This window comes from Peromyscus maniculatus, chromosome 14, assembly GCF_049852395.1.
Source record: "Peromyscus maniculatus bairdii isolate BWxNUB_F1_BW_parent chromosome 14, HU_Pman_BW_mat_3.1, whole genome shotgun sequence".
In the NCBI taxonomy this organism is placed as follows: Eukaryota; Metazoa; Chordata; class Mammalia; order Rodentia; family Cricetidae; genus Peromyscus; species Peromyscus maniculatus.
In genome coordinates this window covers 79,741,692-79,763,295 of record NC_134865.1, presented here as the reverse complement: position 1 = coordinate 79,763,295, position 21,604 = coordinate 79,741,692, and the positions used below count along the sequence as shown (strand labels likewise).

Here is a 21,604-nt window from a genome sequence, read left to right as displayed (position 1 = left end):
TTGCACGTGTGGCCGGCCTGGGTTGCGGGTGTGCGCACTGGCGAGTGTGTGTGAGTGCGCGCGCGCGTGTCTCGGTGTGTGCTTTCTTGTTCTCTTACAGGGTACAATGTTAAAAAGCCACCGCTAGTCGCCCCCAGTGCTCCGACTCTCTGGGTCTTTTTGTCTCTAGAGCAGATTAAACGTCACGTCCGCACTTGAACTTGAATTTTATCCCATTGTACAGAGGCAGCCCCAGCCACAGAGAGACCGAGAGCTCCCGGAGAACCTGGACTCCGCCATCTTCACGTTGCAATCTATAGCTCCCGTCCACGCCCGCACCGACCCGGGCACACTGGGCGAGCCGCCCCGCAGCCCCGCTCCCCCTGGGCCCGCGGCGCCCGGCAGCGCTGGGGAGCGCGCGCGGGGACCCGCAGCCCCTCCGGCCGGCGCCAGCCTGCCAGGTGACCCGGGAAGGAGCCGCTCCCGGAGTCCCCCAGAGCCTCGGAGGGGTCAGCCTCCGAGAAAGAAAAAAGCAGGCAGCGCGCAGAAAACCCAGAAAGAGCCGAACCAAGGCAGTTTTTCATTGCTTTTGGGCTTTTGAGGGGGCGGGGTGAGGGGTTACGAGACAAGTCCCCAAGTTTTCTTTGCTTGTTTTTTTTTTCCTTCTTTTTTGAAATTTGTTTGCATTTTCCTCCCCCCTCCCTTTGGGTGGAAGTGCGCGTTCCACCACCAGACCCCGAAAGAAAAGTGTCAGAGGCCGGTGCAAAACCCGGTGTAACTTCAAGAAGACATTTACAAGTCTAAGAGGCCAAGCACTTTGAAGAAGTGTGAGAGATATTTTTCCTCCAAAAGAATATATTTTTAAAGAAACCAGCCAACCCGCGGCGAGCAACAGCAGTTTTATCATTTATTTTTGCCTTTTCTATTTTAGACCAAGCCATCTTCCTGGCTTTTTCTTTTTTCAAAAACAAAAACAAAAACACAGCCCAGAAGAAAGAGCAAAATAAAGACGAAGAAGAAGAAGAGGAGGAGGAGGAGGAAGCGAGGAAGGGCAGAGGCACCAACCCGGGCAGAGGAGGAGGCGCGGCGGCGGCGGCGGCGGCTCGGACCCCCTCCCCGGCCCGCATCTGTGCAGCTCTCCGGGCGATGCCAGAATAGATGCCGGGGCAATGTCCCGCCGCAAACAGGGCAACCCGCAGCACTTGTCCCAGAGGGAGCTCATCACGCGTAAGTGTTTGCGGCGCGCGTGAGGGGCCGGCGGCCGGGGCTTCGGTCGCCCGGGGCTGGGGACACCAAACCGGACGCAGCGGCCGGGCGCGGGGCCCTGGGAAAGTTTTTCTGCAGCCGGGGGCAGCCGCTGCGGGCTCCGGGCCGAGGAGGGGGCACGCGGGTTTGCAGGCGGCTATGCGCGCCGAGCCGGGCTGGACGCTCGGCCCTCCAAGCGGCGTGTGTGGCGGCGGCGGCGCTGGTGGCGGGGTTTGGAGAGGAGGGGGAGGGGGCCGAGGAGCGGAGGGGGAGGGGGAGCCGGGAAAAGTTGGCGAGCGCGTGGGTCCGCGCTCGGAGGAGCGGGCGGACCGAGCCCCGAGTGCGCCCCGGACCCGGGGACCCGTAGGGCGAGGGGGTGGCCGCGGGCTCCCGGTGCCCGGTCTCTGCGCCCCGCCAGGCAGGGCGCGGGCCGCGCTGGTGCTAGGATTCCGAAGCCGCCGTCCCCTCCCCTCCTCTCGCTATTTGCAAAAGAATCCAGCTGCGCAGCTGTTTGCTGGGCTGGAGCACCCCCTCCCCATTTCCCCACCTCCGTCTCCTGGGACGGTCTTGTCTTCTTCCCCCCCAACTCCAAAAAAAAAAAAAAAAAAAAAAGGTGTGGGGGGGAGGATTTGGGTTGGTGAAAAAAAAAAGATCCCCACCACGAGTTAAAAAAAAAAAAGATTGTCAGGAGTGGGAAAAGAGGGATGCGCTTATAACAGTAAAAATGAAGAGGAAAAAAAAAGGAAGGGGAGAAAAATACCTATCAACCTCTTATCCATCTCTCTATCTCAATATCTTTCATCTTCCCCATCTAAATAAACAAGGCAGGTCGCGGTGCAAATCCACGGGATTTCAAGCCAGTGGCTGGGCTCGCGAAGTCAGGCAGCAGGGCAGACACGCAGCAGCTTCCAACGCCCCAGCTGGGTTCATTTAGAAAAGAAAAAACGCCAGCGCGAGCCGCGCAGGTACGCAGTTCTCCGGGAGCCCGCCGGGTCCCCGCGCTGGCATCAGCGAGGTCGGCTTGCAGAGCTCCGGGCCGGCCTCAGCCGCAGCCTGCTCGAGCCTCTCCCCGCGTTCTTTTGGTCGCGGTTGCTTTTTATTTATTATTATATTTTATTGCAATAGAAATAAAATTTCCTCTGGGTGCCATCGAGACCTCAGGCAGGTTGTAATCTTGCAATCCTTCGCTCACCTCGCTGCGCCGGGGCCCGGCTCCCCGCGCTGGAGCTGTAGAAGGCTGTGAGCCACGGCCGCCGCCTAGGACTGGCTGGCCTGCGGTCGAGAGCCGAATATTTATGTTATATTTTAAAGAATTTAAATAAATAAATAAATATATAAAGGGGCTCTCCCCTCCCCTCCAACCCAGCACAGGAGCCATCTGCTCGAAGCTATTGCTCTTCCCATCTCTCCTTTGTTACCGCAGACACGTTAGTAAGAATTTGTGCGTTTATTATTATTATTATTTTGAGGGGGGAGATATATATTAAAGTGAGGTTCTTGGGAGAGGGGTGCCTTTTAGGGGAGGAGGGAAAAGGAGTCTCTTTGATATTTTTCAATGTTGTAATGTCAAAGGAGACTTGATGGTTGTATTTAAAACAAAATGTTTTGCAATCAGATTTGAGCCTGGTCTCATCAAGATGCGTTTGACCACTTGACATTTATTTCCCTCCTTTAGTAAGCCGCAGCCACGGGTTATTTTACAGCCCCGTCCCTCCTTTAGGTGAGGTAGTTGTTAAAACATCCGTACTTCCAGAGCCTAATTTGTCCGGGAGGCAGTTTGCCCCTGGGAGCCCCTGTATAATTGTAAGGATTGTTTTTGAGGAGGGGAAGAGTCGATTGGAAGGGAGAGAGACTGGTAGTCCCGGCACAGGAGCATTTGCAGTTGAGTATTCGGGAAAAGGCAAGTAGGTTTGCTGTCCCTCGCTGGACATCCCTGGGACATCCTGAGCAAGCTCTGACCAGAGGGCCGGGTGGCAGCTGGGCCTGGGGGTGAGGGGTGCTTGGTGTGACATCCTTCCATTCTGCATTGGTTCACTGTCTCGCCCTTGCTCAGAGCAGCTGGGAAAAGCCAGCTGACGCTGCAGCAGAGGCAGAGAAGGCAAAGAGTATTGGGAAGAAAAGAGGGCCAAGAGACCAGGCTGCTAAGCGATTCTACCTGCCTTCCGGGGGCCCTGGGAGCCTGGGTATTGTGTAAGGGGTTTAAGCAAGGAGAGTGGTCCAACCAGTGCTCAGGAAATGCTGCTTTTCCCGAAGCAGCTGGCCTTTCTGTCTGTGCTGTGTCACCCCGGAGGTGGCAAGACAGGGATGCAGGAGATGCACAGTGGCCTGGGGAAAGTGACCAGCCACAAAACCTGGGATGCCGGATCCCTGATTGCAAGGGCCAGCAAAGCAGGTGTTGTCCCAGGCCCCTACAGGCGCCCACATGTGAGATTTCAGATGTGAAGGAAACCATCTACAATGTGGCAGTCTTGGGCCTGTGGGGCAACAGCTTCAGGTTCTTTGGGGATGATGCAACTTAGAATCACTGATGGCCTAGGAAACCAGAACAGCACAAAAATAGCATCCATGGTCTTGGTGTGTTGGGGATAGGGGTAGGAGAAGGACTCCGGGATGAGTTAGTTACATTTTACAGCCAGGGCGGGTAAGAGGATGAGTAAGGGAGCTGAGAGAGTGGGAGACAGCTGGAGAGGAAAACCTGGGCTTCTGGCTTGTTTCAAAATGTTTGACCCAGATGGATGCGGCTTTTCAAACAGGAGGACAGACACAGCCATTAATAAAAACAAACACAAAACATGGGGACAATGGTAGAAGGGAGGTAAGAGAGGCGGCCGCTGGCCAGGCAGAGGGAAAGGCCATGCCAGGCAGGGTCAGGCAGAAGGAAATGTACTTTACAGTCGATGGAAAAGCTCAAGGCTTTCTGAAGAAATAAAGGAGGTAAAATGGAGTGGTCAATTATCCAGCCCAAATTAAGCCAACTTTTCAATAACCCACCAACAGGTTTCCTAGGAAGACTAGTAATTTTTTTTTTTGTATGCACTCATGATTTCGCATAACAACCGGGGACCCAAAATGAGCTGCAGAAGTTAGGCTAGCTGTATTAATGCCATACTAGCCGCTTCAAGTTGGGTTTTGTGATTGTTGTCTGTTTTAAAGGTGGCCATGCTCACAGTGATCTGAAGCCTAGGCTACAGTGTGTCTATAATGGCCCACTTATCTCACTGAACTGTGTCTCCCGTAAATTTCACAGGATCTGGGCCCTCTGTTATTTTTCTCTCTTTTGGCAGTCGGGTAGGGGCAATGATGTTTGTCCCCCTTTTGCACAGAAGGGAACCCCATGTCATTAGAAGTGTGATATGTCAGCAGCTTGGATTCCATGGGAGAATAAAAATGTGTTCGTCAAAGGTGTTATGCCAGGTTGGTTTTATTCATTTGTAATTCACGCCGGAGAGAAAACAGCCATGAGCGTATTTTAACCACCCCAATATTGTTAAAGGGCATTCCAGCCCCCTCTTATTTGAAGATTTTTTTGTCTATATGCATGTTTATTGTCTGGAGGGGGGAAGGTTGCTATCCACGTGAGCCTGGGCTTCGGCAAATTTTGTCTGGTCTTCAGGATACTTCATAACAGAAAAAACAAGTCGGCTCTTCAGTCTTGGGGTGAATACCGTTGCTCCTGGGGACCCGGCCTTAGAGACTTGGGAGGGTCAGGATTAGATGGCTAGATGCACTTCTCAGCTTACCACTGAAGGACCCAGCGGGTCTTCTTTGGCCAGAGGAAAGGTCAACCTTCGGTGTATTTGACCATAATTAGAGCTATGTATGTCTCAGGTGAAATGGATGAGTGTAAAACAGTCTAGTTACAGACTAGACTACAGCAGCGAGCAGGTTTTCAGCGCCTAATCAGACTCTCACTCCTGCCTGCTCCTCCCCCCTTTTATGTATCCATTTTCCACCTCCTATCTCCACTGCCCTGCATTCTTTGTTGCTTGTTGTGATAAAGTACTTTCCAAAGTAAACTTTCGGGGAATTGGCTTTTGGTTCATGGCAAGCCTGATGCTCCAAGCCTCGCCTAGCGCTTCTCGTCAGCTAGGGGGCGCTCGGTGCCCGTGTCATGGCTGCGGTGCCTCTGCCGCTCTGCCTGGGAACCCGCGTCCATCAGCAGCAGCCGCAGCAGCAGCATCGCCACGGCAGCAGCTTCTACAGTTTGTGTCGCTGCAAAATGTCTTAAGCGTGAAGTTGTAATATTGATTTTCCAGCAGAGATTCGGGCAGGACAAAATGAGAATATAAGTTTGAAAAATCTATTTTCAAGCTATGGCCATCGATTTGTAAGCCCTTACCTGGCAGGTGGGGAGGTATTTTCTTTCCCTTCAATTTCCTTTTCTTTTTAAGCAATTAAAATTGTTATTCCTGGATGAGCGTATGTCCCCTGATCTGTCCATGGTCTTGACATTCTGAACATTTTGTTTTGTTGGTAAGGTATTCAGAATCCATTTAGAGAGTCTGGGAACAGTGAGCATCATTTTAGAGGTGGTCCATTTTGGTGTATGTTACCTGGGGAGGGGGTGGTGGTGGTCACTGTGAATTGCTGCTTAAGGGAGTCCTGGACCCAAGACAGCTTGATGGATGGAAATCCTTTCAGCTGTGATTTGATAGCACTCTCAATGCCGTCTATTCCATAGTGAGCCCGCGGAACGAAGGGGAGCAAGCTCTTTCCCTCAAGACATAACATAACTCAAATAATGTGGACAGTTTTGTTTTCGAGGAGTGTGAGCTTGCCAGGGTCAGCAGCAGCCTTACCTTTCACACCAGACAGTGCCCTTCGTGGATGGCATGCCATGAGGCTACATCACCCCCCAAATGTGTGATTCGGTGCTGGGGAATATATGCACAGTGTTGCTTGTGGGGTTTCTGGACCTATAATGTCTTCGCTTTAGAGTTCAAGGAATCTGCAGACAGCACAGTGAGCTGGAGTCCTGGGCATGAGTTCAGTGGGCGAGCTGAAGAGCTTGCTCTGACACAGGAAAGTGCTTTTATTCTAACCTGAAAGAGAAATAAATTAGGTCAGACAAAAGCCGTCGCTGTCATCAGCTGGAGGAAGAGGGCCAGCCATTTATCTGATGATTTCTCTACTTCATTTAGTGTTTGAATCTGGCCATTTGTAAGCACACCATGGAGGCAAGTACAGAGGATAACTCTGAGATGAGGAATGTGGTACCTCTCAACCTTGGGTCTGGGCAGTGGCTTTTGGCCCGCAGAGAACTGTGTTTTTTTTTTTTTTTTTTAATTTTTTTTTTTTTTTTTTCAAATTCAGTTCATAGGAACTCCCAATCATTTGCCTTGGAATTTGGGGGTCTTCCCGAGCTGTGACTACACACCAACACAGACATTCAATTTGTGGGGGATAAAATACATATATATGGTGTGTGTGTGTGTGTGTGTGTGTGTGTGTGTGTGTGTGTGTACAAATGGCGGCTGGATGTTTTCCTGTGAAAATCTCTCTTTCATGAAGGCAGGGCTCTCTGGCTGCCTGCTTGGGCCTTCTCTTTAGCTAAAACTCTCCAAGGATTTTGTCGCCAGGTTAATGCTGATGTCACATCTGGGGAGGCTAGGTGAACAGAAACTCTTTTGGGGGGCTGTACCCTGCACCGAATGGTCAAGGTACTGATGCCGGCTGAGCATCCATGAAGATTTCATTAGCTGTAACACACTTGTTTTCTGCTTAGTCGGTAGGAATGCTGGGGATGTGGTCCTGTGTCATACAGCTGTTCCAATGGTGGCTTTGTCCTATCTCGGCACTCAGTTGACTCATAAGATCCTGCCTGGGGGGTTTTGAGTGCTCTGCGCTCCGACCTCATAAATCTGCTTTCCCGTACTCGGGAGCTAAATACTGGCCTGTGAGATCTGCATATTCTGTTCCCCGTGTCTCTGGTTTGTGGACTGCCTCCCTTGAGTGCGTAGCTTTCCCAGGATGTGCCTAAAAATTGCTGGGGGCAGGATGTGAGGGGCACATACATCTTGTGTGCTCCTGAGGAGCTGGTGAGCGGTAGGCGCAGCGATCTCTTGTTTACTGATGGAACGACACTAGATGGTGAGCAGTGCCGTGTTCTGGGGACTCTTGCTGCCGTTTTGACATATGCAAGTCTTTTGTGTAGCTGCTGAAATTCCAGAATTTCATTCTTTTTTTTTTCCCCTCTCTTTCTCTGTGGCAGCTGATAATTTGCTTGGGTGTGGAATTAGCCGGCTCAAGCTATTTACTGCAATGAAATGCCAGACCACACAAAATTAAGTAACTTCAAAGTAAAAAGAGAGTAAAAAAAAATCCTCTGTTTTGCTATAACTTTTTACGACCTTGTTCCACGGAACTGCTAAAATACAAATGCATTTGTGAACCACTCTAAGGGGCCTTCTAGAAGAGCATGCCGAGAGACTCAAGAAAGCTGAGTGCCAATGTGACTGCGATTAACAAGTGCCTCAGAGGGAGGCATTGCTGCTATAAACCAAAGACGATGGGGTCGGAGCCATGTTTAAATTTCTACCTTGGAGAGGAGACACGGGAAGAAACTGCTGTCCTTGTGGGCTTCTTGTAGCCTCTGAGGATCTGGATCTCCCTAGAGACAGCCTGATGTGCGTTGTACCCATGGACATCCTCCCCCACCTCCACCATGTCTTTGAAAACCCAAACATTAAACAAAAGAAATGCCCTCATTTGGCCGCAGAGAATACTCTTAGATCAGATCATTGCTGGCCCCATAGTGACTCTGAAGATTGAAGGCCCTTGCAGTTTCTTGGACAAATATGTTTAGAAGGTGTTCTGTCGTGGATAGATTTTTTTCTTCCTCTTTTTTAAAAGGCAGCTCTTTTATTTATTAAAGCATATGTCGATTCATGCGCATTTGTCATGGTCTTAGCTTTTCACTTTAACTTTTGGGTATGAGAATGTCTGAGTATAAATTTCCTTATTCCTTCCTTAGTCTGTTCTTAGTTTTGAGGGGTCCAGCCTCCTGAACTCTGTTTTTGGGGTTCTGGAGAGCCGTGTGCAGCAGGAGCAAGGGGCTAGGACTAAGCCTGTGAAGCTCTTTAGGAGATGTTTAGAGGTTGATCTTAATCCACTCACCTTTCCCCCAGGCCAGGCTATTAGAGGACAGTCTGTGGAGATGGGGGTCCCCTGCCCTCACCATGTGATTTCCCTCCCTAGAGCCTGTCAACCAAGGCTGTATAAGTGAGGGTCCTCCTGCAGCCAAGACGTCTTCATGGGTCAGAAACTCCCTACCTTCCTGGGATACTGACTAAGCTCCATCACGTCCCTCGGTGGTCATATCACCCCTAATCCTGGTCAGTTTCCCGGGAGGAAAATCCCACTCCACTCTCCTGTTCTGTGCCGACGGATTTCTCTGTCTTTATCCCACTCGTCAGGAATGGTGAAAATTTCAGGTCAGGCACGGTGGCGCATGCGTTTAATCCTAACACGGGAGGCAGAGGCAGGTGGATCTCTGAGCTCGAGGCCAGCCTGGTCTCCAGAGCTAGTTCCAGGACAGCCAGGGCTACTCTGTGAAACCCTGTCTCAAAAAACAAAACAAAACAAAACAAAAACCAGCAACAACAACAAAAAAAAAAAAGAAAAAGAAAAAAGAAAAAAAAAGGAGAAGAAGAAGAAAAAGAAAAGGAGAAAGAAAAGAAAAGGTGAAAATTTCAAATTTCAATTTGAGTTGCGTGCTAGGGCTGGCATAAAGCTGCTGTGTGTTCCGGCCCTGTCCTTCTGGGGACGGAGCCTCTTAGAGAGTCTTAGGGGAGATGTGGGGAAATGACACCTGGGACCTGCTGGACTTCTAAACCCACCCAGGGAGAGTGGTCAGGGCAGAGGGAGTGGAATAGAGTGTGGGATTCCTGCTTTGGACCCTGGTAGTTGGGACCTGCCAGATCCCTGTCGGGGACCTAGCCCTTCGTGACCCAGCATAGGCATCCCACCCCATGCACGCTCCACTCTTCGCCTCCGTCTCTTCCTCACTGGGCACTTCATTATTCCCTCAGTTGGAGAACTTCATAAAGCCTCTGGTCGCGCCTTGCGTCATCCAGTCATAGATCATTTTCTCCCCCAAGAATTGATTCCTGCTTTCCTCCCACCCGGCCCCCTCCTCCCCTCCCTTCTGGTTGTTATTTTCCCTCTGATCCAATAAATTAAAAATTGATGGGAGCTCAGAAAGTGTTGTGCTCTGTGGGGTGCGAGTGTAGGTGGTGTTACTGTGGCGGTGTCTCTTGGTGTCTCGGCCTCTCCCGAGTGTCCACCGGAAGACTATGAGAAGAGCCCTTTGCCGGCTGTTGATAAGCACAGGCTAGCTGGCTCTGGCTTCCTGGGAAGCAGGCATAAAGTCTCCAGTTAGAGGAGGCAGAGCTCGGTGGATGCCGAACATTTCTTGTAAACATACATATGCATTGTGATGGCGGCTGTGACGTTGGCGGCATACTGTTTTAACAGCCTGCCCCCTCTCCCCCATCCTTCTTTACTGTCTCCACCTACCTTGTCGACACGGTACTTACTGTGGCTTAGCCATTAAGGAGAGAGATTTGGAGTCGAACAGAGGGGAACAGGAGCCTATGTATTGTGTCTGCAGCAGTGTGTGTGTGTGTGTGTGTGTGTGTGTGTGTGTGTGTGTGTGTATAGTAGTAGTAGTAGTAGTGTACACACCCCATGGCCTAGGGACAGCAGGTAGCTGATCTCTTGGCTGGAATTCTCTGAGGGGGCGGGTGGAGGGCGGTTGTTGATGGGCCAGGATGGGCAGGGCCCTAGGCTCTGTGTGCACTTAGGGGACTCTCAGGCCAGGTAAGGCCTTCCGAGCCCCGCTGGAGGTTTGGTGGCTTCTTGGCTGGGCTAGTGTGAACAGCTCCTCTCTATTTCTGTCTTCTGTCCCAAATTCCTTCCCAGTGGAGCTGAGACATGGGAAGTTTGCCTTAGGATCAAGGGTTTCCCCTTCCACTTAACAATGATGCTCATTATTATTTGTGAAGCCTGATTTCATTGCCTCTAAATGCGTTTACCAGCTGGGAGAAGGCCCAGCCTTGTAAATAAAATGTGGTTTTGTTGTAAAAGAAAATCTAACTCTCTCTCTCTCTCTCTCTCTCTCTCTCTCTCTCTCTCTCTCCCCCTCTCTCTCTGTGTGTGTGTGTATATATATTTGTTCACGTGCTTTAGATTTAATATTTCAGAACTCTCTCCAACCCTGTGGTATCTTACATTCAAGCAAGTTGCTGGCTGCATCCGTCCATTCATTTTCCCTCTCTAATGAGTCAAACATTTTAGCAACTGCTGTTCTTACTCGGCTCAGCTCATGGTGTATGGAGAGCAGTAATATTTTGCAGGCTGCCTGACACTTGGAGCTTTTCAGGGAAGCACATATCTTTTCAGAGGAACGCTTTACCTGTGCCTTGCTTGTTAAGGCCTGAGTTTGTGGGATGAGGCTGAGGGAGGGGCTGGTTTGTTGAGTCTGGAGTTGGAATGGCTGCTTTTCATCTTCTCTGTGTGGCAAGCGGGACTCTGCCTATGGAAGCATAGGCTGGGTCCTCCCAGGCCGTGCAGATCTGGGATACGCCAGTGTCTGGGCCAGACGTACGTTTTCAGTACAGGGCTGCCGAGGAGGGTTCCCAGAGGGCCAGCCTCCCTCTTCTCAGGACTTGGCCAAGAGGCTCTTTCCCCTTTTCTTGCTTCCGTTATTGATACAGTTCTTAGAAGGGGCACACACACACACACACACACACACACACACACACACACACACTCACACACACACACACACACGCTACATGCCCAGCCCATATCCGCTTGCCAACGGAAATGAAACCACACAGCCTTTGGGGGTGTCTCTGAGAGCTTCTGCCTGAGCTCTCAGGCTCAGTCAGCTGCCTGGTCCACCCACTGAAGTTGGGGTTCAGTGGGACTCTGGTGCCTGAGTGCTGGGGGGCAATCTTGCCATCTTTCTCAACAGAGAATCACTAGCAACAGACCAGAGTTCAGAGTTCAGTTCACACAGCCTGGGGGTGGGGAGGGGGAACCCCGCTCCTTGGCATTGACAGGGTGAGCATGCTGTCACCGTCAGGAGTTTTACTTTCAGCGTTGGAAGTGGGAGGGGAGGTAGCTTTTATTTTTTTTTTCCTGGTTCCTTCTCCTCCCAGCTCCTTTAGTAGTGGCAGTGGGTTGCCGCGCCCCCCCCCCCCAACCCCTGCGTCTTAAAGCCAGTTCCTAAGTTCTGAGTTGAGCCTGTCCTGTAGGGCTCTCCAGGTTGACTGCCTATAAGGAGGAGACACAGAACTCAGAACTACAGCTTAGGAAGCAGTGTTGGAGACCTTCTCACAGGGCTTGCTGCCTGAGAAAACTGAGAAGACAGACAGATGGACAGACACAACCAGATACTGAAAAAAAAAAAAAGATGCTCGTTTGGAGTCTTGGTCAAGGAAGGTGTGGAGGGAGAGGGATACTATGAACAGGCATATATGATATTTACTAATTTTTATATTAGTCTGCGTTTCTTTGGAGTTAGAGAATCATTTTGAAATTTTGTGGCCTGAAACCTCTCCTAGCAGAGAGGACATAACTCAAACTTTAGAGAATTTTCCAGGTGGGTGGGCATGGCTGAAAATGTTAATAATAATAATGATGATGATAATAATAATAATAATGCTGTTATTATTATTATTTTATCGATGGTAGACTCAATTAAAAGGTGAAATGGAGCCCTTTGCTGTGGGGAGTGACATTGGGTTGAGGATGTGGGTTTATTGTTTTTATCGAAGGCTGTAAGGACCAGGTCTGTTGTGGGGCCAGCTCAAGGTGGGCATTGAAAAACCACCCCAGGCATAGCACCTCACCTGCTGAGTCTGAATTCTCAATTTTATTTTGCCTCCTTTTTTTCTTTTGCTTTTCATCTCATTTCCTTTGTGCCCCCCTTTTTTTTGGGGCCAAATAATATTTTGACACTCTCCTCCCATTTATTAGTGTTCCCTTTCTGCAAATGGGGCACAATACATCCTTATATTTCTAAAGGACTGTTTGCACAGCCCTCTCTTTTGGCTCTGAAATTATGTATATGTAATTGGTAATTAAAGGTACAAGCTTTTCAATATAAACAGTATTGCTCAATGTTAGATTATTAAAGGGAAAAGAGGCACCGAATAATTACCTTTTACGTCCCGACAAACGATTTACAGGAATCCAGTCTCTCCCTCGAAACTTTAGCTTGAAGGTTGTGATTACATTTTAACCACGGCACGGCAGCTTTTCATAAGATAAATCGGTAAATTAATTACGTCGCATTGTCTTCAAGCTCCCTTTAAAGTAAACTCCGATTTCTTTTTCAAGTATAATTAATGGTTACTGCGCGGTGTGGTGAGGATTGTCCCTTTACCTGTCTTTTTTTTTTTTTTTTTCTGTTTGTTTGTTATTGTTAACAATCTGCAGACAACAGATTTAGGATTTACACATCTGCGGGGTGTTTCTGAACTGCCACGTTTTCGGTTTTCGGGTGCTTATCTACATTTAATTTACAGAGGGCCCTACGTGCCTCCCAGTGACCATGGGCAGAGACTCAAGGTGTGATTTCCATTGACGGTACCTGCTCCTCTCCCTGTGTGGCTCCAGGGACACATTCTATGTCACCAGCCTCTGATGCTGCCTTCAGTTTTGCACACGGACTCACACAGGCCCCGAGCAAGCGTATACTCAGAAAACATGGAACAGCGACTTACATGTAGTATTGGAGATGCCACAGACTCTTTCCCTTCAGTTTTCCACTCTGGCTCTGGCCCATTAATAACCTCACTGCCACGGAATGTGTCTTCCTCCTTTTCACCCCTCCGGCTCCTCTGTGCCAATCATTGCCCTTTCCTAATTGCTGTATAGCTTAAAATTTAACCTTCCTCCTTGGTGTCAGACCCGTGGCGGTTCCCAGATCCTATGAAGACCTGGTCACTTGTGCCTTCTGCCCAGCTGTCACGGAAGAATTCCAGCCAGCGTTGCCCAGACCCCGAGGGGAACACGGAACCTCCTCGTCCACTGCCTTTGATTTATTATGCCACTTCGCTGCTGAGCTTTCCAAGGATCCCTTGAGGGAGTGGCTGATTCTTGAAGCGTTTATTAGCTTCAGAATGTTTAGGTCCCGTGCCCCTTCCAAAATAATAACGAAAACAACAAAAGGAAGTGTCCTGACTGCTAAAAGAAATGTAAAAACATCCACCCCATTGAAAGTGTGGTTTGAGATCTGCCCAGAAATGATTTTGGAGTCTGAAGAGACTTTTTTTTTTCTTTTTTTCTTTCTTTCTTGGAATGAAAAGAAAACCGACCTTTAAAAAAAGGATGGGGTGAGCTGATGAGCACTGAGGATTTTCTGAGGGTGTGGAGGTCTGAGCAGGAGCACGGTGTGTAGGGGAAGCCGACTCTCTCTTCAGTTTTTCTGTGTTCTGGAATCTGACACTTCGCCCTGAGTACTTGTGCTTTTTTTTTTTTTTCCTCCCCCCCTCTGGGCAGGACTGGCTTTCCAATGCCTGTCTGGGTTTCTGGGTTTCTGTTTTCCAGTTTGGTGCCTGGCCAGGACTCAGGTAGAAGAATGCGAGTAGGAAGCTCATGAATGGGGAGGCTAAGAACATGAATGAGAGCTGGTGGGGAGAGGACCCGGCTCCAGACGGAGCGAGGGGTTGGGGGCGCGGCTGCGGCGCTACGGCCTTGCGTCTCAGCCTTGTCACCCCCCCTGGAATAAACCGGGACAGCTTACAGAATGCCGATGTTTGGCTTTTCGAGTCATTGATCTGGAGTGAGAAGCCCTCTGAGTGATGTTCAGATGCCCTGAAGTGTGAGAGCCTCGCCTCCAGCCGATGCTGCCGGCAGCTGGGGTGTGTGTGGTGTGCTTGTGCACACTGGCGTGGTGGGAGAAATTGGCAAGGTGTGCTCTAAGGGAGCCAAGAGTCAGGGCTGCTGTGATGACCCCAGGGCTATGATGGGATGGGAGGGTGAACTCCAGTTCTGGGAGGTTTTGGGGGAGCCACAGAAACTGGCAGTAAAGGGGCCTGCTTCTTAGCGGGGAGGGGTGGAGGGAGCCGGTGCCTGTGATCACCTAAGCCCATCTCTGTCTTCTCTGCCCCTCCCCTGTCTCCTTTCTGTCTCCAGCAGAGGCTGACCATGTGGAGGCTGCCATCCTCGAGGAAGATGAGGGTCTGGAGATAGAGGAGCCTAGCAGCCTGGGGCTGATGGTGGGTGGCCCCGACCCTGACCTACTCACCTGTGGCCAGTGTCAGATGAACTTCCCGCTGGGGGACATCCTGGTTTTTATAGAGCACAAGAAGAAACAGTGTGGGGGCCTGGGCGCCTGCTACGACAAGGTCCTGGACAAGGGCAGTCCTCCACCCTCCTCTCGCTCTGAGCTCAGGAGAGTGTCTGAGCCAGTGGAGATCGGGATCCAGGTCACCCCTGATGAAGATGACCACCTACTGTCACCCACGAAAGGCATCTGTCCCAAGCAGGAGAACATTGCAGGTATGACATTTGCTCACCTGGTGGCTGCTGAAACTACCTCCCCTGCTGGTCCCGCCCCCTGACCTTGGAGCATTGATCGTTGGGGAGGTCCAGGGCCTTTCAAGATGGTCTCTGGGTCATTATCTGGGGCTGTGACCCTCCGGGGAAGACAGCCAAGGGAGGCCTGACGGCTGCATGTTGGGTACCTTGCTTTTGGTGAGGGAACTCTATCTTGTGCCTAATCCAGAAGTGACCTGGAATGCAAGATGGAAAATTGGAGGTTGGCTTGGCCCTCTCTTGGTTGGTGATCTTGGCTCAGTCCCTGGCTTTGGAGCCAGGCTTGGTTTGGACTCTGTTATTCCCAACCTGGATACAGTGTTTTCCTCATCTCTAAGATGGAGCTCAGGAGAGCTCCCTTGTGTCGATGGTTAGAAGTACTCAGAAGATTCTGAATGTGGCAGGTACCTGCTAGGCACTTACGTGTGGCATTTGTCTTCCCCCCTCTCTGGGGACTCAGTTTCCCCAGCTGTGAAAAGAGGGGGTAGGCCATCTGATCCATGAGCCCGCTTCCCGTTCTGCCTGACCCTCAGGTTGTGGGAACCTGTCTGAGCTCTGATGCCCTAAGGGGAGAATAGACATTGTTTTGTGGCATGCAGTTTGGTTCTACCTAGAGAAGCTGTTCTGCCGACCTGAAGGACAAGTGTGGAGCCTCTGCCCCAAGTACCACCTGTGTCCTTCAGGGGTGACTTTGCTGTACATCTTTCCTTCCTGGCCATACTGTGGCATGCTACAGTCTCCCAGGGAGCCTCTGGGTAGTGTGCAAGCCAAAGCTGTCGCTTCTAGGGAATGTGGGAGCCTTGCTCTACTTTGTTCCCCCCAAGAGACTGCAAGACAGGCTTTAGAGTTTGTGTGGATGAGGGTTCGAGTCCTGCTTTCTGAATTCGGGCTAGCTGCTTCATGAGTTTGAACCTCAATTTCCTCTTTTGTTGGTAGGGCGTGAATAACCCTAGCAGGCCTGCTATAAGAATGGAGAAAGAATGGACTCCACCAGCGCATTGGCAGCAGAGCGCTCTCTCAGGGTTTTCCTCTGGCTTTGCATCATGCCAGTAGGTAGCCAGATGGGGAAATGTAAACACAGTCCCCGCGGTGTTTGGGTCATGCCCCTAAGGACACCGGGGCACTTCATGTTCTCAGGAGGTGACACTAAGCATAGGCCAGGACCTCCCATCAGAGGCGGTCATTGTCACCGCAGGCCCACCTCCACCACATGGCAGTTGCATACCTTTGGGCCTCAGTTTATCTGTCTGTACACTGGGAGTAACTAGACAGTCTGCAAACGTCTGAAAACACAGGCTGGGCAGTGGGGGGGACCTGTGGATGAGTTTGACCTTGACTTTGCTTTCTGGTGGGTACCCCTAGTGGGAATCAGGTATGAAAACAATGCCAACATAACCAGGCATACAAACATGGCCAGCTTGACACCCCACCATTAAGACATGAAGGGTGTCTGGGCCCTTGTCTGTGTTGTCAGACAAATCACTTGGGATAGATTTCAAAAGTATGTTGGGCGGGGGGTACCTGGTGTAGCCTTGAGGGGTGGCTGGTCCCTATTTACCTTCATCTGCTGAGCCCAGCCTCCAAATCCTCATTTTGTGTTGAAAAGTCTTTTCCAATGAGAGCCTGTGGATCACCGTGGGGAAGTTTGCTTAAGAAAGCAACTAAATGTGATTTTTCAAAAGGCGGTTAATCTCCCAGCCGCTTCGTCCTTATCCTCCAGCTCCCCCTTCCACACCCTGCTCCCTACCCCCCATACTGTTAATGACCCACAGTATTTTTATTTTATGTGTGACGGGAGATATCCTCAGCCCTTCTTTCTGTTCAGTGGCAGGGCAAGAGGAGGAAGGTGGGGAATGGATTTCTTCATTCTGGAAGAGATATGTAGACTAAGCCCTTAGAGATATGTTTGTTGAAAGTATTTAAAATGTTATTCTCATCAAAGGCGTAAAGCACTCTGCATGCTGTGTCAGCCACAACTGGCCATTTCGTTCCTATGACCCACCCACCCCACCCTTCCTTTCCACCCCAGGGTCTCCTGGCCCCTCCCTACTTGGGTACCAACTTTTTTTCTTTTCTTTCTTTTTTTTTCTCCATTTAATAGAAAGGAAAGATTAAAGAATAAAACATCAGTGGCTCAAATGTATAAAGTAATTTAATATGGTGAGAGCATTAATTATTTTAGCTTAATTGAATTCTGAGGACTCTGCAGTCCTTGCAGCCTGGTAGACAAGGCCTGTTTATTATTTCTCTGTGTAGATTAACAGTAAAGGAAACACAGATAACTTTCAGTTATTTATTGTAAAATAAATGTGTCAATTCATGTGTAAAGCAAGCTGCTCAAAGATAATTGAGTCTTTATATTTTAAGAGGGGAGCCAGGAATCACGGACTCTTCCCTACCCAGGCTCCCGGAAATCCTTACAGCTGCTGTCCAGGCCCCTGGCACACTGGCCTCAGTGGCCTCCTGCTCCTGCCTCCTGGCTGTGGCTTCAGGGGCTCTTCCCAGCCGCTCCATGTCCTGTGCTGTCTGCATTGGCCTTGCTGGTCCCTGCCAGTAGCTGGTGAGCAGGTGGCTGTTGATTCTTGGGACTCTGCTTCTGGCTGGTCAGGGTGGCTGAGTCCATGGTGGGGTGGTTGTGAGAGTGACAGGTTCTGGAGCCTACAGCCTGCAGCCTTCTCTTGGTTCTTTACCAGAAACTTCTAGGAACAGGGCCCCAGAGATGGATGGAGGTGTTGAGATTCTTCCTGTCCTTAACTGTGTCCCCAGGGTGAGAACTGAGTTGGGATTTGACCAGTCATCCAACCAAGGTGTGCATGGATTCTGTCCCAAACCTTCCTTTGGCAATGTCATTCTGGAGATAGCTCTAAGTGGTTTGTGATCTTGTTGTTGTTTTAAATGATAGAGGATTAGGAAGGTACAGAGAGGAATTTGGAAAGCTCATTCATTCATTCATTCATTCATAACTGAACACCTATGCTCTTCCTCTTGAGAAAGTGTCCCTCAAAGGGAATGTGTGAGGAAATAGCAGCCCTGTCCTTGATGTTGGCTTGTTGATCTGGGTCCTCCTCGATGCTCACCTCCTGTGGCTGAGGAAGTCCCTGGCTGCTGGTATCAAGGCCCGCTCAGGGACAGTGGTGATTGGATAGAAGTAAAGCCTTTGGCTGGAGGTCAGAGTCAAGAGTGCAGGGGTATCTATGGTAATATCCACCCATGGAGGTCCTGGGTGCGGCTAGTGATGCCTTCCTCTGATGCCTCTAGCAGGGACTGACTCTCTGCACAGGCACTAGGTGCTTGCATCCAGGCTGACCTGGGTGGGGGATGAGGAGACACAGGATTTGCTGAGGGGTTGTCTAGGGAGGGGTGGAGAGGAAGGGGTTCAGTTGTTTGGGGTCTGAAGCTGTGTAGGAAAGACAGAATGCAAGGCCACCCTGCTCCCAGCCCTTCGCAGACTCAGTTTCCTTATCTGCACATGCAGCTAATGATGACTCAAGCCTGTGTGTGTGGGAGGTCACAAGTATCACACACATGTGCAATGCACATATGTGCCCCCCCCCCCATGCCTGAGGATTTTCCATCATGGCACTCTGCTCCCTAGCCACACACACTTTTGGGTGTTTTAGGAAAGGCTCAGTGAGAGAGCTGTGGAAGCTTCCACAGGGTTCTGAGACTCACACACCAGAAACAATGGCGGGGTGAGATGTCCACCCCTCCTCTCTCTTTTATCGCACTAACTTCACGTTGTGATATCTGTCGCAGCGCCTCGCCTGGGAAGGGCATGGGGACCTTGATGTCCCCCGGACTGAACCCAAACACCTTTACTCCAGCTGGGCTGAGGGTGAATCACTCTGCTTTTCCAGCCTCAGTTTCTTCCTGCACCCACTTTTTAGTGTCAAGAAGGAGACTCAATGAAATGCGGCCTAGGATGTACCACAGAGCGGAGATCAAGTCAGAAGTAGACAGCCCAGCGGAGGAAAGAGTGGACCCGGCTTAGCAGCAATGGGGAACCTGCTTTCTCGGTCTGGTCTTAATCTTGGATCTGGTCCTCTCCGTTCTCCTCAGATGGCCTCCAAAGGAAATTTGGCTCTTCACGTTATCACCCTGTCCACACTCAAAAGGGGACCCGATGGAGAGGAATCTGCTGTCGGCCTTTCTTTTTTCTTTTTTCCCCTGAATGAAAAAAAAAAGAAAGAAAGAAAGAAAAGGAGGACATGACTCTTCCTAAGGGGTAGAGATTTTTTATTTTAGGTACAAGGGAGAACACAGACAGAGACAGTGACATCTGTGGAAGTCCAGAGTGAACATGGCCAGACCGGGCTGGGGCATGTTTAGAGAGGAAGAAGGAGAGCAAGAGAGACCCCGCTGACTGAGCCGGGCGCTTGGGCCAAGAGACTGGTGTAGCCCAAATGGCTGAGTATACAGAGGCCAGAGAAACTGGGGAAGGGGAAGCCCAGCCCAGTCCCTGGGCAGGAATAGTTTAGGGTGGAGGGCGGGATATGCAGAGGACCCTGTAACAGGTAGGGACTGAGGGTTGCTGGGAGAATTAATAGACATCTCAGCCATTTGCCCCAGGTTTGAGCCCTAACACCCCCAAACCCCAAATGTCAGTTTTCTGAAATACAGGATATAGGATAGTAGTGATGGGAGGTGGCAGGTCCCTAGCTTGGAGGTGACAGCTGGTTATCACAATGGTGTCTGTGCTTGCTACATGTGTCTTCTTTGGAAACCTGAGCTGGGCGCAGGATGAGCCTGGAGAGCCCTTGTACAGACGGGGGTTTGGTTTATGGCTTCAGAAACCCACGGCTGGAGGAAAGGGGTCCTGGAGAGCCCCACGATTTCCATGCTGCTCTGAGAATATTCGCTGCAGGCTATGTAGACAATTCAATGTGAAAAACCGCAACATTAGCCTGGATGTGAGAGGAGAAAGTAAATAAGAGGCTTGTGCTGGGAGCTGGAGATAACCCCGCTTGCAGGGTACCTCAAAACACTTGCATTTCATCTATTTGGAGTTGCTATTTTCCCTCAAAATTAAGATTAGTTAAATCCATGCATATTGTGGTATGGATTATCTCTTTTTATTATTGAATCACGACAACTAATTATTAGTTCCGTCTGCAGTGAGGAACAGGCCCGTGTTCTGTCTGAGGAACCACAGCCCTGGGTGAACACTGGCTGGCAGTCTTGGACATCAGGGCTCAGGATGGTCTGCCGGGAGGTCCAGATAGAGGTTTCACTGGGCCCTTCTCCTCCCGTACTGGGTGGGTTTCTTGGGATGTCCCACTTAAATTTTAAACCTCCAAATAAATATTTCTAATCCTATATTGAATTCGGGTTTGGAAGGTTCTTGGAGAAGTTAAGGAACTTGCCCATGGTCACATAGCAAAGGGGAGCCAGACTTGGTTGGCCTGGCCAGCTTGCACAGGCTTTTAGGGAGAGGAATTCTGTCAGTTGCTTGGCAGATCCGGGGGTAGCAGGCAAACACCTCTGTACCCCATCTGGCATGATTTTTGAAACCCATGCTCGAATCCGGATGCAGCCAGGAATCCTCAGGCCCCCAAAACTTGACCCTTGTGTGTGAAGGCTTTGGAAAGGCGCAGGTGGCAGCTGAGAAAGCTATAAGATGTGAATGTCCGTGGGCCTGGGTTAGATTTTTTTCTTTTCCACTGAGACTTACTTGTTTTATTTTATATTCGTTGTTGCAGTTGTTTGTAACCCACAAATACAAATCATTTGTTTTATTTTGTGGAATTGTGGGTTTGAACAAGTACTAGCTGTTCACTTCTGGGAGTCTCAGCCAGTGCTGGATGGTCTGTTTCTTTCCAGGACGGACGGTTTATTGTAAATTTTACTTGATGTTGTGTGACTGTACACTCAGCCCTTAGACCAGGAGCTGTTGTTACAGGGCCACCCAGAGGAAGGCTGGCCTCAGAGGTGACATGGAAGAGCTGGCAATGTCACCACAGACTTGGTGGCTTGTCTGAAGTTAGCATCACTGCCCAGCCCCGAGGCTTGGGGCCAGTTATCTCTCCCAGAGGGTCCCACTTCACCCACAACTGGGGTGAGTTTCTACCTGGCAGGAAGCAGAGGCTCCCGAGATGTACAGACCAGAGCGGTACCAATGACAGTCACCACCCCAGTTCTGAGCTGTAGTCCAAGATTTTACTGGATTAAAAAAAAAATTGGTTGTGCTAGAAGGGTACCCCCCTTCCCTGCACTACCCATTAGGTGTGTGTCTCTATTTGCTAGATGGCATATTGGTCCATTCTTGCAGCAGCAGCTTGAGGAAGGAGGAGAGGGAAGAAAGAAACTTGGCTCGGAGGGAGAATTTAGCCACATTCAGTCTGTTATTGTTTTTTTGTTTGACAGTGGTTAGCAGTTGACTTGAGTTTTTTAGTGTGTGTGTGTGTGTGTGTGTGTGTGTGTGTAGGATAGGGTTTGTTGATGGTGTTGTTAGTCTCATGCAAAGCTAGGGAGATGTGTGTCCATGTCTATGCAAAGAAGACAGCCTGGCCTTCACTCCTGTTCCCCTGGGGTTATCTTTTCACTGGAGGTTGCGGTTCTCATTGTTGGATTTTAATTTAATCCACGCTTATTGCAGTTTAGTGCGTGCTATGTGCCACTATTTCCAAGGGCCTTGTAAAGACGGACCCTCCGTTTAATCATCTTACAGCCGTATTCGGTAGGTGTTAACTTAAACCCCACTTTACGGAAGGGAAACAAGCAGAGATGTGGTCATATTTGATTCTTGGTTCCATCTGCTATCTCCACCCTCTGCACGCTGTAAATCAGCTGCTGCTTTCATTTTGTAAGAGAGACAACTGAGTCATAGGCA

General features: G+C 50.1%; 1 protein-coding gene across 4 annotated transcripts in view; it reads left to right on the top strand.

Annotated features, from left to right (window-relative positions):
- The first annotated feature begins 215 nt into the window (after positions 1-215).
- The window catches only part of Bcl11b (BCL11 transcription factor B), a 91,815-nt gene continuing 70,426 nt past the window's right edge, over positions 216-21,604 (top strand). The window contains exons 1-2 of one of the 4 annotated variants that reach the window (XM_006971698.4): positions 216-1,206; positions 14,377-14,739. In XM_006971698.4, coding sequence (XP_006971760.1) covers positions 1,149-1,206; positions 14,377-14,739 — 421 coding nt within the window. In that variant the 5' untranslated portion in view covers positions 216-1,148. Of the gene's footprint in view, positions 1,207-14,373; positions 14,740-21,604 lie in introns of all 4 variants that reach the window. The other 3 variants (XM_006971700.4, XM_006971697.4, XM_006971699.4) reach the window with 3 other exon arrangements.